This window comes from Antechinus flavipes, chromosome 4 (assembly GCF_016432865.1).
Source record: "Antechinus flavipes isolate AdamAnt ecotype Samford, QLD, Australia chromosome 4, AdamAnt_v2, whole genome shotgun sequence".
NCBI classification, from domain to species: Eukaryota; Metazoa; Chordata; class Mammalia; order Dasyuromorphia; family Dasyuridae; genus Antechinus; species Antechinus flavipes.
The window spans coordinates 450,346,861-450,364,834 of record NC_067401.1 but is presented as its reverse complement, the minus strand read 5'-3'; the positions used below and the strand labels follow the sequence as shown (position 1 = coordinate 450,364,834).

General features: G+C 47.7%; 1 protein-coding gene across 2 annotated transcripts in view; it reads left to right on the top strand.

Annotated features, from left to right (window-relative positions):
• Positions 1-17,974, top strand: part of AK5 (adenylate kinase 5) — a 153,941-nt gene that overhangs the window by 98,504 nt on the left and 37,463 nt on the right. For both annotated transcript variants that reach the window (XM_051999387.1, XM_051999386.1), the window contains exon 8: positions 691-761. In XM_051999387.1, the coding sequence (XP_051855347.1) occupies positions 691-761 (71 nt within the window). The remainder of the gene's footprint in view (positions 1-690; positions 762-17,974) is intronic.

Here is a 17,974-nt window from a genome sequence, read left to right as displayed (position 1 = left end):
GTTCCGAAGAGGCCAGAGTGTGAGGTTTGGGTAAATGTGAACTCTCTATGACATAAGACCCAAGAAATATGACCAAAGAAGCCAATCTCTAGACATTGTGATGGGCAGAGTCCAGAACTACAGTGTTTGGTTCACGACATTTTCATTCATTCATTCAGCAGCAAAGCTGAATTTTCACTGAGTTCCAAAGCTAGTTGAATTGTCACATGACTCCATTGGGTGGCCATCTAGTCCCATCTTTCTGCTAGAAATGGTCCATTTCTCCTCCCTGTCCTCCCCAGGGAAGGAGTAGTGACCCAGCTTGACCATTCAGCATCAAACAGAAATATCATAATGGTTTCCCCATGTGTGCCAGACTAAGATTGGTCTGTTGGGGAGGATGGGATGGGAGAGGGAGATCTCCCTTCATGATGTGCTCTCTCTCTCTCTCTCTCTCTCTCTCTCTCTCTCTCTCTCTCTCTCTCTCTCTCTCTCTCTCTCTCTCTCTCTCTCTCTCTCTCTCTCTCCTCTCTCTCGCCACACTCATCTATCAGCTCCCATAGACAGTTTTTTCAGCTTTTCTTCAATTAACCAGATTTAATAGAAACTTGGATAGAAATAACAGCAACTGTCCCCTTCAGAACTCAAGCAGAGGCAGATTCAGTCAGATCCCCAAAGTGGAACTAACCTGTTTTTTCCTTTTCTCATCAGGACCAAGCGAATTTGACCTCGGGGTGGAAGCTGGAGATGGGATGGATGCAGAGTTTGACTTGGAGGACCAGGTAAGACCATCCTTTATATATACACTGTTGGGGTTTGAACCCCAAGAAAGATGCTTGGAGTTCTTTGCCTTCCTTGTGTCCCAGACTCTGCTGAATGTCTAACAACCAGCCTGGGGAGGGGAGAACAGGAAAGGGATGCAAGAACCACCCTTGAATTTAAGCTGACTTGTGACCATTCTCTATCACTTTTTCAAGTCTAGACCATCAACAAAACAATAAATCAAGCCCCGACCTGTAGTGTTTGCTGATTTATGAGGCAGAAATGTTTACAGTTGTCTCTCTTGAGAGAGCAGCCAAGAACTGGCTCCATGCTCTCCGCCCGCCTTGACCCTTAGCAGTCTGAAGGGGCAGAAGGACTTTTGGTGAGGGGAGGGCAATCTCATGAAGCCAGTCGTCCCCTCTGAGAACCATGCTTTTAAAGGCACAAAATAAAATGCAAGGGATTACAAAGGACAACGATTATATTGAAATAAGCATGTCATTTTCCCCATCCAAGCTCACAGCCATGCACTTCCAAATCCCTGATTTCAGGCAGGTTAACAATGACATTTTCTCCAGCTCTTCCCAGCCAACATCATTTTGTAATCATTTGTGATTTGTTTACAGCTGCAGCCAGAAATGATTCACACACCCTTAGTAGCTGCTTTGGCCAATAATTGAGAAAGATGCACAGGTCTTAGATGTGGGAAATAAAATTGAATTTTCTCAGCAAATAATTCTCCCACATCTCAATCTCTTGTCATTACCCATCAGCCAACATTATTTATTGGGCCCTTAAAGGAGTGGTGAAGGAGAGAAGCATTAGTAAAAATTTGTGTGGTTTGGGGGGGTGTTAAATAGGTGATGCTTCTTAGAGCATTGACCCTAACTAGGAATGTCTGGAGCTGAGATAAAGAGCACCCGGTTATTGGCACAATACAGTCTCTTTGTTGGGGAAAAGAGAAAGGAAGGGGGCACAGGGGAGGGGGAGACATTGGGGTGCCAGAGGAAAACTGAGGTGGGGAAAGCAGTTGGAGGACCAGCTGAGAAGGGAGGGAGGCAGACAGACTCCATCATGGGATGGTAGTGGGGGGGGAGGAAGAGGTATGAGATGGAAATCCCAGAATACCACAAGAAAATGGGGGACTGGGGAAGGGGAAAGGGAGAGGAAGGAGAGGCAACTGATGAAGGAAGGAGAGGAAATCCACCATGTACTGGAGCTGGGAAAGAGGAGGAAGTTAGGTGAGATGGAGACCCCAGGATACCAAAGGAAAATTGGGGAAGCTGGAGGAGGGGGAAAGGGAAGAAGTTGGGGAGCAGCATTTTCACTTTCTCCATACCTGTAGAGGTCTGGAATTGAAAAGATGTACTTGAATCCAGAACAGCAGAGTACTTAGGGCTAAGTACCGACTCAATATAAGATAATGGTTCTGTAAACATATACTTGGATGATATGGTGATATAATAATGGTTCTCCTCAAGACTGGCACCTGTTAAATGTGTTGTTGTGAGGTAACGGTAGGGAAGGATTGGAGGGCTGAGGGAGAGAGTCAGAGTCTCTCTGTTGCAGCGTGCTCAGGAGGGGAGACTTCAGGCTCCAGACTCCAGAGTCCTGGTTCCATCTTAGACGAGCCATGTGGCGACTTGCCTGCCTCCTTCACTTCTCCTCCTTAAGACCAAGGACTCTGACTGATCCTGACTCTGACTGATCCTGAGGCCCTCCAGGGAGCAAGCCCAGATATTACATCTCCCCTCAAGGAACTTCCCCTCTAGCAGAGGAGATGACATATTCCTGGTGTGATGGGTTCACTAAGTTAAGCAGATTTAAATTTAGGCTCCTTTTTCTTGGCAAACAGCCACTCCCCATCCACATGCAAGCAAAAGTCCCCAGTGCCCAGACACTGTGGTCCCATCCCTGTCCTCCTCAGCTTTAGGACAGCCACCACTCACTGCTGACTCTGGCCCAGGGCCGGCTCTCTATCTATCTATCTTTGTTCCTCTTGGCACAAAACAAAGCAATGAGGCAAAATTAACAATACAATGACCTCATCTGAAAGTGCATACAATACTCCACATCTGTAGCACCCCCACCTCTTAAGCTCCATTGCTTTTTATAATTAGCAGAAATCTTTTTTCTCTCCGTCCCACCTCCCACATCACTGAAAAAAAAAAAAGAGAGAGAGAGAAAACAAGAACAAAGTCCTTATAGTGAATATTCAGTCGAGCCAGACATATCCCCTCATTAACTGCCAAGAGCAGCATCTCCATCTGCTCTCTGGATTGGACAGCATCGCTTCCCCACTGGTCTTCTGGACTCATGGATGGTCATTGTATCAATCACAGTTCTTCGAGCTTCCAAAGTGGTTTGTGCGCCATTGTGGTTTCTTTTGTTCTCCCGCCTTTGCTCGTTTTCGTTCTTTGTCGGGTTGCAAAATCTTCCAAATTGTTTGTTTTTGTAATATTGAAGTTATTGCATAACTTGTTCTTCAGGCTCTGCTCACTGCACTCTCTGTTGGTTCAGCCCAGTTTTTCCATTTCTCTTTGAAATTCAATTCAAATCAACTAACATTTATTAAGCTCCTACTGTGTGTCAGGCTGTGTGCTAAGGGCCCATAAAGAGGTGAAAGGGAAATCCCTGCCCCCATGTAGCTTCCAATCTAAATGGGGGAGACAACATGCAAACAAATACATACAAAATGAGCTATATACCAGATAAATAGGAAATAATTTTCAGAAGAAAAGCACTGAAATAAAGAGGGGTAGAGAAGGTTTCCTGTAGAAGGTGTGATTTTAGTTGAGACTTAAAGGAAATCAGGGAGGTCAATAGCTGGAGAGGAGGAGGGAGAATGTTCCAGACCCAGGGAGAGCCCAAAGCTGAAACATGGACAGTCTTATCCATGGAACATCCAGGAGGCCAGTATGTCCCTAGATTAAAGTAGATTAGGGAGTAAGTTAAAAGAAGATGGGAAAGGCAGGAGAGGATTGGGCTATGAAGGGCTTTGAATGCCAAGCAGAGCATTTTGTATTGCTCCTGAAGAAGAAGGGAAGGCAGGGGAATGACATAATGGGATCTATGCTTTAGAAAAATCCTTTGGTATCTGAATGGAGGATGAACTGGAGGAGAAAGGCTTGAAGTCCGCTACAGCTTAATGCAGTAGTTCCGGCATGAGGGAACGCGGGTCTGTGGGGTGGGAGGGGGTAGCAATGACCAAGGGCAGAATGGGGTGTAGTTGATCAATGCTATAAAGGTGAATTTGAAGGGATGGTTCTGGAGGTGAGGAATCCAAAATGACTTCTAGGTGGTAAGCCTGAGACTCTAGAGAGTGGTGCCCCCTCCAGCAACAGAGAAGGGAGGAGCAGGGCAGGGTTTGGGGAAAAGATCGTGAGTTGTTTCAGACATGTTGAGTTTAAGACGCCTACTGGGTGTCCAGTTTGAGATGTGGGAAAGGCAGGCGGAGGTGTAAGACTGGAGATCAGCAGATCCGCTGGGGCAAGAAAGATAGATTTAAGAATTATCAGCATAGAACGAACCTCTATTCAATAAGAATCGGTAGAAAAGCTTTTAACTGGCATTACACTACAGAATATCATAAAGTCCAACGAATACATGACATAAGTGTAAAATATCTTATCAATAAAAAGAAAACAATTGGAAAATGGTAGTATTTCACAACTGGGAGGGGGGGTTAATTGAACAAGGATTAGAATTAAGCACAGATGGGGAAATATGGACAATTTTGATTACATTCTATCAAAAAGCTTTTCCAATGTAACTTGGATCATATTATTTTAAAAAAGAATTATCGGTGTAGAGATGGTCATGAAATCCATAGAAGTAGATGAGGTCAGCAAGGGAAGTCAGTTTGAGGGAGAAGAGAAGGGCCAGGAAAGAACTTGTGGAAAGTCTGTTCTTAGAAGGGTGATCTGGAGGAGGATCCGGCAAAGGAAGTGGGAAGAAGAGGTCAGAAAGAGAGGGGGAGAACCAGGAGAAGCTGCCAGAGAGTAACCAACTGGGTGTGGCAGGTTCTGTGGGGTCTATGCGGAAGGTTCTGTGAGCTGCTGATGGAAAGTGGGATTACCTGGGAAATCACTTGTTACAGCACAGTAATGAGCTGCATCCCATTCCTCCCCTGCAACTGAATCAGTCGTTCCTTAATGGATTGGAGACCTTCAGCTTCTAGTTTTTTTTTGCCATCACAAAAAGAGCTCCTCCAGCTACTTTTTGTGCAAACAGGACTTCCCTCATCTCTTTATTCCTTTGGCTATCGTTTAATCTCTGCTGTGATGGGAGCAGTATTATCTCCTGGAGCCTCCCTCTCCCCCCTCCCCCCCAGCCCCAAGGAGACTGCACTGGCTTTGCCTAAGGCCCCACCCCATGAACACAAACCCAACTTCTCCTCATTCTCCTGGGATTTAAGAGGATCAGGGATCTCAGGCGCAGCCACTGAGCAGGGTCCTAGTCTGAGAGCCTGAAACAGTATAAGACGCTCCAAGCCAATAGATCTCAGGCAGTTTCAGTAGCATCGCAGGGGTCCTCAAGCTATAGCCCGCGGGCCAGATGCGGCAGCTGAGGACGTTTATCCCCCTCACCCAGGACTATGAAGTTTCTTTATTTAAAGGCCCACAAAACAAAGTTTTTGTTTTTACTATACTCTGGCCCTCCAACAGTCTGAGGGACAGTGAATTGGCCCCTATTTAAAAAGTTTGAGGAGCCCTGGGAGAGAAACTGTCCTGACCTGCTCGGGCTGCAGGTGGATTAGGAAAAGCTAGTGCAGCCCCCATCAGAGCAAGGAAGGGGAACTTGGGTAACAAATATTGTGCCCACCACAGCAAGGCTCCCATCTTGTGCCCGGGGACTCTCTTAAGGGAGGCTTGGAGAGCAGCTCTCAGCCCGCCCTCTTCAGCCACCCATTCAGAGGGTGAAGTACTCAAGGAATAGGAAGCGAATACCACAGCTGATGCAATCTTGAAAGATGATATGTATTGAAAGAGGATGGCCCTAGTATGTTACTTACTCTCATTTTTTCTATCCTGGGAAAACTTTTAATAACTCCATCCCTTCCTCCCTGCCTCTCTCTTTCTCTGTCTCTATCTATCTCTCTGTCTCTTTGTCAATCTCTCTCTCTCTCTCTCTATTTCACTTTCTCTATTAACTTCTTTTTTTCTTTCTCTCTCTATCTCATTTTCCCCTTTTGTCCCCAAACTTTGAGGTAAGACCTACAGCAGGGATTCTTAACCTGGTATCCAGTGAAAAATGACATTTCAGCATAACTAGTTTCCTTTGTAATTTCATGTATTTTATACATTTAAAAGCATTATTCCAAGAAGGGGTCCACAAGTTTCATTAGACTGTTACCAACGGGATCTAGGGCATTATGAAAGTTGCCCTATAGCTTTATTAAATTAGTCAATATACACAAAGAAAGTCTTTTTGAAGAGAGGGCTCTAGGACCTGGGGGTGGGGAGAGACCCTCAGGAGAAGTCACATGTCTAGGAGGACAGCATAACCAGAATTTGGAAGGAAATGAAGACTCCTGGGAGCCAGAGACAAAGGGGCAAAGGCCGTACATGCCAGGACGAAGAGGGAGCCAGGGCCAGGTGGCCAAAGATGCTGTGACATGGGTGAGAATGGGATGGAGAGCAGGAGGGCGGGCAGCAGGGTCTGCTCTCTCCCCTGCCAGGAGCGCACCACGATGCTCCCACTGCTCACGCTCTCCACGAGGCTCACTGATGCTCATCTTCTCTGGGAACAGAGACCTAATCCCTGCCCTTCCATCGAGTAGCTGGGCAACACTGACTTGTCCCGTCACCTTTGTGGGTGCCGGGGAGTCACCTATAAGTTGCCGGGGAGAAAGAAAAGAGAAAAATGACTGTCCCAGACGGTGTCTCTGATGACTTCTCAGAGCGAGCAGCGTGAGGCAGGCCCTAGGCAGGAAGACTCGTGTTCATGTTCTGCTCCTGACACACACTTGCTGTGGGACCCAGAACAAGCAATTCTCTAAGAATGGAGTCACAAAGAGAGCCAATCTGCACTGAAGGAGAGGGTTTCCTCATCCGGAAATCCCCAAACCAGTGAAATCACAGTCTCTGTCCCTGCCCTCAGGGGGAGGGGAAGGAGCACTAGAAGTTAACTGGGTCCAGGCAGCATGTATTCCCAACAGAGAAACAAAGGAGTTGAGCGCCCAGTTAGCAAAACCTGCTCAAGTAGAGTTTCCAGGTGGCACCTGCTTCCCCCCATCACTCGCTCTACTCCAGGTGAGCCCTCCCCACCCATGCCCCCCTTCTCACTTCCTGGCTTCTCTGTCCCTTACACAGCCCCACACATACTTTCACACACTCACACACACTCGCAATCACTCACACACATACACATTCACAGCCACACACACTCACAGTCACTCACACACACATACACACTCACAGCCACACACACTTTCACACACTTACACACATTCATACACACTCACACTCACATACATATACACACACACACTCACAGTCACTCACACACATCCACACTCACAGTCACACACACTCACACGCATTAAAAAAAAGTCACCAAAAAGTTGCTCAGAGGGTCTCCTTAGGCTACTCATTGTGATCATTTTTAAAGCTTATCCAAGATGTGGGAAAATGCCTGTTTACATCTTCAAATTTGGCGCAAGCAACAAACGCACATTCGAGTTCCTCCAGCAGATTCTTAAAGCCCCAGCTTTCCTCAAAGGCCAGAAGCTTCAAAAGTCACCTCGTAGCTTTGGAGCCTGGGAGCTTCCGCAGAGTCTGGGGACGCTGTGGCTGTTCTGCCGGGGCGGCGGACCTCCCTTCGGAGCCCCGTGTGGGCCAGATGGCCGGGACCAGATGCGAGAACCACATTGCTCTCCCGTCCCCACATGGAACAGCACGGATCCGTGATGGAGCCGGTTTCCTGCCAACAGCAAAGGTGAAAGCAAGGAAAGGGGGAACGAGGAGATAACCGGAGGAGGAGGAGCAAGCTTCCACTGAGCATTTAAAGCTGAAATCCTCAGCCGACATTTTCAGCAACTGGACAGAAGCTGGTTCATCTCTGTCTTCAAAAGCCTTTGGGAATGGTGACCTATTCTGAAAGCAGGAACACGGCTCCCATTCTGAAAACTGAGATAGACGGACAGGAAGACAGATAGAGCAGACAGAGAGACAGGGGGAGATAGACAAATGGATGCTAGAGATGCTAAACACATAAATAAATGGAGCGATAAATAGACGGGTAGGCAGCCAGATGGACAAGCGTGTGCTCTCACCATTCTTGGCAGCAATATCAGGAATATTCTTTTACTTTCAGAATAAATGCTAATTGTTTAGCCGCAAAGCTTTATCACTTTAATGCTGCTTTGGGCACAGAGGTTTAATATCATTTGATGGCATTTGGGGCACATCAATGTCTCTTCAGAGTTCATGGAGATTCTCTGCTGTCAGGGAGGAATTCTAAGGAAATTGAATACAGAAGACATATTTGCAGATGGAAGTTATTAAATTTTGAGATCCAAACTCATAATTGTATCCCAGCGTGGAGCCTTCCTCCATTAATACAACAAGGTAATTTGCCAGTCTTAGGATGGAGGGCGAAAGGCAGAGGGGGCCTCAAAGACTGTCCTATTCAGCCCTTCCAGACAAGGAAACCGAAGCTGAGAATGAGAAATGACTTGTCCAGGATGACTTAGCCAACACGTTTGAGGCAGAATTTGAACTCGGTACCCCAGGCTCCAGTTCCAGCGTTCCATCTGCTGTGCTACCTCACCATCTCTGAGAGCTGAGAAATGAAGTGACTGCCTATGGTCACCCTGGTTAGCATCTATCAGAGACAGGATTTGAACCCAGGTCTTTGCCCCCCAAGGCTAGCCCTCCCCCAACTACAGTCAGTCCAGTAGTATTTATACAACACTTTCCGTACTTAAGTCACTGTGCTAAAGGCTAGAAACCCACACGCACACTCACATACACACACACACACACACACACACACACACACACACACACATATACACCTGTATATCAGGGGTCTCAAACTACAGCTCGCTGGCCAGATGCGGCAGCTGAGGACATTTATCCCCCTCCCCCAGGGCTATGAAGTTTCTTTATTTAAAGGCCCACAAAACAAAGTTTTTGTTTTTACTATAGTTCGGCCTCCAACAGTCTGAGGGACAGTGAAGTGGCCCCTATTTAAAAAGTTTGAGGAGCCCTGACCTATATACCACATACGTACGTACACACACTCACACACATACGTATATATGCACATAAGCACACTCACACACACTCACACACTCACACTCACAGAGCCTAAAAGCTACCAAAGCTTCCAACTGCCCCAGGACTTTGGGGACCTGGCATCTCTAGGGCTTTATCCGCGTCCTCTCAAGAATCTGGAAGGTCTTCAGCTCACATTCGAATGGACACTTTGCTCCCTTTCTGTCCCAAGATGCTCAGTTTCAATAAGAAATGACCCCAAACCTCCCAAAAGAAGGGGAGGATTGAGCCATAATCACACATTTGAAGAGCACTTTGCTCACAGCGTCCCTGGGGCACAGGTCATCGCTCAAGGTCATCTTGGACATTTTGCAGATGAGGAAACTGAGGTCAGAGCCGGGCACCCAGGTGCAAAGTAGTGGAGCCGGATCCTCTCCTCCGCCTCCTCCGCCACCTGCCCGTCACAGCCGAGTCTCCCCAGGGACCACCTTCTGCTCCCCTCTTCAGGGCAAACACAGAGGCTCTCCCGGGATCAGCTGGGAGTGGGAACAGAACGTGGCCCTGGGCAGATGTTTGCTGGAGCCGGGAGGCAAAGTAGCCAGCTGTGACCTGAAGGTGACTCTCCTGGGAGATTCTGTGCGGCTCTAGAGGAGCGCCAGGGGTAGAGATGAAAGTTAAAATGACCTGGGATTGACAGCAAAGTGATCGGAGAGGGAGATGGAAGGAGGAGTTACCCTACAATTATGTAAGACCATGAAACCTTTGGTAAACTTGGCGCATTGCCCCAGAGTGATGCTACTTCCTCCCCGGGAGCCTTGGTTTACCTCCTCTGTAAAATGAACCACTTTGGAGCCACTGAAGCGAGAAAAGGAAGATGGAGAGGGGCAATGAGTAGAGAAATGGGGGGAGGGCCCCCCACGCCACGTTGCTTAGGTAGTCATAAGCACTTCTAGTCAATAGCACTTAGCATTGTGAAATGCTTTCTAGCAATGAACGCTGTCCCGTTCATGCCCCCCCAGTCTCACTGTGTCCGTTCAGTTGGTCAGTCCATGTGGAATAATTAAGTACCTACTGTGTGCTAGGCACAGGATACAAAGACAAAAGCAAAATTGCATTAGCCTTCAGGGACCTGCTAAGTCTCTTTTTATCACTTTCTTTTCTTTTCAATTAATAAAAAAAATCTATTTTTTGTGGCTCCCACCTCAGAGTTCCCTAGTTAGTGAATGGCAGAGCACAGACTCAGGTCTTTGGACGCAAGTTCTTCCCACTGCTCTCTGCCGGGATCCTTGTCCCAGACTGGGCGGCCCTGAGCATCCCAAGGCTCCTTCCTGATTCTGCGATTGATTCTAGGAAGGGGCCGGGGAGAGAAAAACAAGCAAGCAGCCCCTCAGGGGCCGAGTTTCCACAAGTCCAAGTGGAGGCCCTTCCATAAGCGCCTTTGTTCCTCAGTCTTGGCTTCAATATCAACAATGTAATTCAGACAGCGCCGGACTCGCACATGATAACTAAAAACCTTCCTCAATGGCCCGCTGTCATTTTTAATCATTGGGGGGGGGGGGGGCAGGGAACCACTGTTTGCAGAACCTCAAATCCTCAACAAAGGATGGAAAAAAGCATCGGTTAAGCACTTACATGTCCTTTTCCACTTCCACTTTGTACGCTTCCATTTATTAAGCGCTTACAAGTGAAAGGTAGCCCCTGCCCTCCAGAAGCTCACCTTCTCCTCGGGGAAGATGACCCCCCCAAGTCTGGCTTGGTTTGGAAGTCTCGGAAATGGCAAAGGGATCCTTCTGGGAACGGTGGCATTGAAGCTCCCACAGCTGATGGTGGCCAGCCTGGAGGAAATGCAGCATGTGGTGGAGGGGGCTGGGAAGCGGCAGGGTGGACCTGGAGCCCAACACCCCAGGGTGGGAGGCAGGGAGGGCAAAGGGAAAGGCTATGAACAGGGAGGAATAAGGGAGCTAGGTGGAGAAGTGGATGCACTGTGGACCCTGAGTTCAAATCTGGCCTCAGATGCTTGCTGGCTGGGTGACCCCGGGCAAGGCACTTCCCCCTGCTTGCCTCAGTTCCTCATCTGGAAAATAAACTGGAAAAGGAAATGGCAAAGCCTCACATCTCTCTGCCAAAAAAAAGCCCGATGGGGGCACAATGATTTGGACGTGATTGCAAGATGACTGAACAAGAACAGACTAAAGAGAGCTTTAAAGGGGGCACCCAGAGTGGGGGCTCCTTGTTTCAAAGCCAAGTTCTGAGCCCTCCACCAAGGAAGGCTCTGGGAGAGGTCTGCTGCCCCTCCCCCCTGGGCTGTCCTCCGCCTGCCCTCTGTCCCACCAGGCTCTTTCTACCCCCAGGTGTTGGCTGGCGTGATATTGCCCGTCACCCTCCACCACTGCCTCTGAGGGGCTCAAATGTCGACCCGAAGCTGGGATAAAAGCAGGTGTCGGTGCTCACCCTGACCAAGTCAAGTATTTGATCCAGATTCAGCTGCTGAGGGTTTCTGGCTGGAAACGCCCCCTCTCGAGGGTCCCCTCCGCCTAGAATAGTGGCCCCTCAGGAGTGGGCATTTACAAGTAGGCATTGAACTCAACTGAACTGAAAGACACGAGCTCAGATCCTGCGCACTCCCTCCCCGTTCCCTCAGGGCTGCCATGTTCTCCCCTCCTCAGGTCTTCCTAAAGCACTTTGTCCTCACTGGCAGCGGGTGTAACCCACTCAGCTACGCTGTCCAAGGCCTCTGGGGGCCACTGTGTCCCCGGGACCAAGATCGAGGTCTGGCCCAGAGTAGCGACTGCCGGGGTTCGCCCAACGGAAGCCGATGGCGTGATCACAGACACAGAGCCCCTCACCTGCGGGCCCCCAGGGGCTGCGAGAAGCTGCTGCCATTTCCCATTCATTTGGCAAGTTATTCCATTGATGAAAGGAGCTCCCAGCCTGCAAACTCCCTCCACTGTAGAGATAGAAGCTTTGTGGTGACGTAACCAGAAAAGATTTCCTGGGGCAGTTAATTGGTGGCTAAGCAGATAATTCTAGGGTCACAGAGCTAGTACTAGAAGAGGCAGGACTTGAACCCAGATCCCTCAGGATCATGAGCCCTCAGGAGTCACTTCAGGGATCTTCAGGGACCACAAGGTCTCACAGATGAGAGAACTGAGCCTCAGGGAGGTTCAGGGCTTTGGGGACTCCAAGGCACTGCTCTACCTCCCACCCACCCTGACTTTCTTCACACTTTATGAGCATGATCATCTATGGCTGGGAACAGGCCCAGTTGTCAGCGAAGTTAGAGGAAAGCGAACACAGAGAGGCAGCGAGATGCTGGGTGAGGGGTGTCCCTCCCCTCCAGCCCCCAGTGAACGGCCACGCAGGCCCCCGACTCTCAGGGCCCTAAAAGAGGGAGAGCATTTCACAGCCGCTCCAGCTCAGCCTGGGACAGCGCAGGCAGTCACGCTGTCCCTCAGATCCGAGCCGCTCCCCGTTTCTGTTGACTCCGGGTTTTCCATGAAGGTGTCCTGGATTATTTTCACCAAAAACATGAGCAGGCAAAGTCAAGTTAAATTGACTGAATCTCCGCTCGGAACTGTTGACGGTGGAAAGTTATTGATTCCATTTCACACATGGGTAGGTTGACGCCATTTGTCGGGGAATTATTCATCTTAGTTAGGAACAGTATCTCGAACGCTTCCGGGCTGCCGGTCAGCCGGGAAGATCCTCCGGAGCCCTTGGCACTATTACCTCAGTGAACAGAGGCCAATCCCACAGAGAATCCAGAACTCAGTTCTTCTCAACCTAAACGAATGTACTTGGAGGGAGGGGCACTGCTCTTGGTCCTTGTCCGTAGTGGACATTTGGGGGCTTCATTTGCATAATAGGTCCCAGTGCTTCATGGGAGTGAATTGAGAGCAGCAGAGGTGGTCTGGCAGTCTCTGGACAGTGAGGGAGTAGAAGCCTCGAATGTCCGGCTTTCCTAGAAGCAGGACTGGAGTGAGACGGGGTCAGCCCGAGGGGAGGCTCCAATTCAGGGGCCTGCCAGGGAACAGCAGGACCAGACTGGCCTCCCGGGGAATCTCTGAGCCCCAGAGGTGGACTGATCCCTAAGAGTCTGTTGCCCTTGTTTGTCCTCCATTCTCAAAAAGGCTCCTGACTTCAGGAGGTGATATCTTGACTTGTAAGTGAATCGGATGGAAGTGAGGGAGGGCTGGACAAGCTACCAGCCTCACTGTCTCCTCCGGATTCTGTGCAGGACAGTGACTCACTCAGGGAGAACTAGCTTCCAGGGGAGGTCATCCCCCCTTCTCCTGTCGAAGGTGAGGCAAATCCACTTGTCCGCAGAGGCCGGAAGAGGTCCAGCCTCTAAAGCAGAGTCCTGGAATCTGAGAGCTGGAGAAGGACTGATTGATCAGCTAGCTCATCTCATTCACTTTACACAGGGGGCCCGAGAGGTGAAACTTAGCTATTCCTCATGCAATTGCTTTCCGTTTAGCCTCCTGTCACAAATGCATGTTGTCCCTGGCCGGCACTGTGAGAAAACTCTAAGGCTGCCTCCGAAAGAGCTAATGATTCTCCACCTGGATTGGGGAGAATCATTGGGAAACCCAGAAATAATTCCTTGATAATGAGCAAGAGACCAAGAAAATCTAGGATCCGAATTTTCCTTCCATGAACTTCATCAGTTCAGGAAATAGTTAATAAGTGCCCACTATGGGCAATCAATCAATCAGATTCTTACAAGTTCCTACTGTGTGCTACCAAGAAACAAGTGAAATTCTCTCTGCCATGAAGGAAGTTGGGTTCTATCCCAAGAGTCAAAGATGACACGTACATATGTGGGACTATAAAACTAGTCCGAAGGAAATACAAGTTGGTTGGAGAGGAGGGGGCTAGTCACTAGGGGAATTAGGAAAGACCTCAGGAATGATGCTTGAGCTAAGCTTCAGGCAAAACTAGGAAAGCGATGATGGGGAAAGTAGGGCGGGACCAGCCTATAAAGCAGGTGGTAAAGGGCATGGATGGTCGGGGGGCCATAGGGGGCCCATGGAGGTGATTGACTAGAGGAGCAGCACGGTAGCATCTTCACTTTCAGAAGTGGATGCTGGAAGGAGGATGGATGGGAGTGAAAAGAGCCTCAGGATAGAGGGAGTGAGGAGGCCAGTGCAATCATCCAGGGGAAGGCAAGTAGGGTGGAAACTAGGGCATTGGCCCTGGGAGTGGAGAGAGGAGGGGAAAAATGCTGTAGAGACAGCCTTGAAGGACTTCAGAATTCCCATCCACTGAAGGAGTGGCAATGACTCCATCAGACAACTGATGCTGAAGAAGGTCCTGACAGAGAAAGGGCACTTGCCGATGAATGGCATGAGTCCCTGTTTGTGGCCATGGCCAGGGAGGGAATTTGTTTACTGGACCACACGTCTTTGTCACATGGGTCTTTCTTTTTCTTCAGTAAGCTGGGAAAGAGACAGCCGATGTTTATTAATTGAAATGTTTTCATTTTACAAGAATTAAGATATTTTCTCTAAGTAAGAGGAGAAAGTGGAAAAGAGACTATCAATGCTTATCAATTCAAATGTTTTCTTTTACTAAAGTTAAGATACAAAAGAAAAGATAAGATTAACAAAAGATAAATTAAGAGATCGAATTAAAATATTTGGAAAGTGACTGGGTATGGGAAGTAAGGGAAAAGTCAAGGATGACACTGCAGTTGTAGGTGGTTGCTGGGATGGCCACGCCCTCTGATCCCATTTGGGTCAGAACTGATGGGACCGAGAAAGGATGGAGACTTTGTGACTACACAATTCCTAGAGAAGAGAGGACCCTTTTCCCTTCCAGAGCTTCAGGGATTACAGAGGCAAATTGGCCAGAGGAGGGAGTTACTAACCATCTACCTCCCTCAATTAATCTGACTTAATCTGGCCTCCTTGGCTGAAAGCCCAACTTTCCTTCACATCCTGCCAGTCATTGGCCCTTTTTACTCCTTCTCTAGCCCACTACCCACCATGATGTTGCTACTTCTGGCTTTGAACTAATTTCCTCCAGATTTGTTCCCTCCCACCTAGTGTCCTGTGTATCTTAAAAGTCAAAGGAAGAGAGCATACTCAATGGAGAGGTGAAAGGGGACAAAAATTCCTGGAGATCGGGGATTTCCATTTTTGTCTCTTACTCTCAGTGGTTAATACAATGCCCAGCATGATGAGAACATGCTTGCTGATTGGATAAAAGAAAAGATCTTTGGTTTTGGTGGCAAGGTCACTGGCAGCAAGTGTTGAAAGAAGGGCTTGGTGTAAAAGACCAGATTAAAGGAGGTTATGAAGAATTTCCTTGAGGAGGAAATGATGGCGTCATAAGTTCACAACTTTTTAAAGGTTTGGCCATGAAAGGGAGGGAGAGATGGGACCAGGTCACTCATCCTTCTGGAAAAGGTCCAGAGGGGAGGAGAACTCAAGGCTCAAAGGCCGACTCCTTAGTATCATGGCCGTTCCTCTCTGAATTAGCTCTTTTGGGTTAGGAAGTTGTTCTTGGCAAGGCAGGGATGAGGATTCTGAGTCACTGACACTCGACTGATCTCATTTCCAGAATCTAGGCCTTGATCTATCTGTGGTTTGTCGTGCATACATTCAAGCCCAAAGGAAATATTGACATAGTCAGGGAAAGGATCCAAGCATTCTAGTAGATACTGGCACCTTTCCATGGCTTTCAGAGCAGCCTCCATCTTCTGTCTGTTGATAAGGTCACCAAGAAAGAACTGTAACATTCTAGAAAAGGATCCTGAATATTCATTTCCCCGATGAAGCAGACCAAGGACAAAACCGAAGATCGTTGTCAAACGAGGGAAGTATGCCCGGTGAATGGGGTCAGCACAGAGACGGAAAACAAATAGATGGGAGATGAAAGGAAATTTTCCAGATGGCCATGTCAAGAAACCCACTGAACCAAACTCGCTGCTAGCTTCTCTCTTTGTAAAGGAAAAACAAGATGGAAAATGTTTAAAGATAGCAGTAAACATCACCAGCAAGGAAAATGTCAGAAGCAAAGAGAATCCTGTGGATGGATTATTCCATTGTATTCTCACTGCTCCCATCATTAGATATCCTACCCACACACAGATGGGATTTATTTTGTCATCAATGTGACTTCTTCATGAAAAAGGAAAGGATTAAGTAATAAAGGTTATTATTATTAGTTATAATAATAACAGAAAACATAGTGGCTCAATGGATAGAAGACTGGATTTGGAATCAGGAAGACCAGAGGACCCAATATTGTTCCTAGATGTATGACCCTGGCAATTCACTTAAGCCTCTGCCTGCCTCAGTTTCTTCATCTGTAAAATGGGGATCTTAACACCTACCTCCTAGGGCTATTGTGAGGATCAAATGAGGCAATGTTTGTAAAGCATTTTGTGGACTTTAAAACACTACATAAACGTACTTTATTATTATTAACCATTAAAACTGGTACCATTATGACCATTGCTATTTTTAGTATTATTAGTTAACAGAGCACTCCAAAGTTTGCAAAGCATTCTTGCACAGAGGTTCTCATTTGAACTTCACAACAACCTCGGGAAGCGAGAACTAGGTAAAAGTGGTTTTGTAATGCTGGAGAAACTGAGGCAAGACAGAGATTGCTTTTTAATATTTTAATTGTGGAGAGTTTAGACTAGCCGGTTGAATGGGACTCATGTTCAAAAATCATTCAACCCTGAGCAATTGCAATAGGGACCTTTTATAGGCTTTTTAGCTACACAAGATATATGGCAGATTAAGGCAGATAAAGAGGGGTGAGGACACTGGGTGAGTGGAAAAGCCATAGTTCCAGGAAAAGATTATAACTTAGTCCTGACAGGATAAAGGTCAAGATACGAAGGTCGAGGCAGGAGAGGGAGAGGAGAGGAGCAATACTCAAAGGGGAGTTATCTCAGCAAGGATCAATAATGCACCTGGATTTTTATGATGCAATGAAATGTAAAGTGGCCAGAACTTTGAGGTTTTAATTTTCTCAACCCTAATGGCAAGGGGAGGAGGAAGAGTGGCCATAATAATTTTGTTCAGGACAGTATGTTCTACCTCACTTTCCCTGGTGGCAACCCCACTTCCTGGCCATTAGGACTGAGATAATTAGGGCTGTGGAACTCTGGCCACTCTGGCATCCCCAAGAATCATAAAACTCCACATGGCTTATCTCAATGCTTGGGCATCCCTGGGCTCAGACTTCCTATCTCCTATCTCCTTCATCCCAACTTATCAGAATGTATGATTCTTCCTTCTTCACCCCAAATCTGTCAGAATTTTTAAAAAAATTATGCTCCTTCCTGGAGTTTCCACTCACCAGTGCTCTGCCCCTCCCCCCCTTTCCTTTGTTTCCCTAATCACTGGAGCCTTATAAAAGTCTCTGGAATTACTCACTCATTGCTAGATGCTTTGAGACAAGAGTCCCATCCAAGCCAACTGGTTAATGTGGCTTCGCCAGCCCAATTTTGCCCCTATTTAAATATAAAAAACCTCTAATCTCTGTCTTGCCTCAATTTCTCCAGCATTACAATTACAGTTTTCATGCCCATTGCACAGAGAATAAAACTGAGACCCCAAGAAATTCCATGACCCGTCCATGGTCAGGCAGCTGGTGTCCGAGGCAAGGTTCAGCTCCCACGCTTTGAGTAGATTCAGTCCACTCTACCACACTCCAGTCGTGACTGGCCTCTTGTACCAACATGGGAGTTTAATTGAAAATCACCTAAGAAGTTTTCAAAGGACCCTGGAAAAGACACTCGTGCTAAAATGTGGGCAGGAAGTGTCCTCCACTGAGAGGCAACCAATGAGGAAAATCTTCAGCAAATCATTTCTTAGTGTCTGCTTTTCCTACATGTCACGAGTGAGTTTCAAAGGCATCCGAAAGCTAAAATCACATTGGAAATGTCAGAGAGAACAGAGCAGCTAGCTTGATATCCACTCCAGAGGAGAAGAAAAAAGGGACAAGCATTTATTATTAATGGTACTATGTACCAGCCACTATGCAAAAAG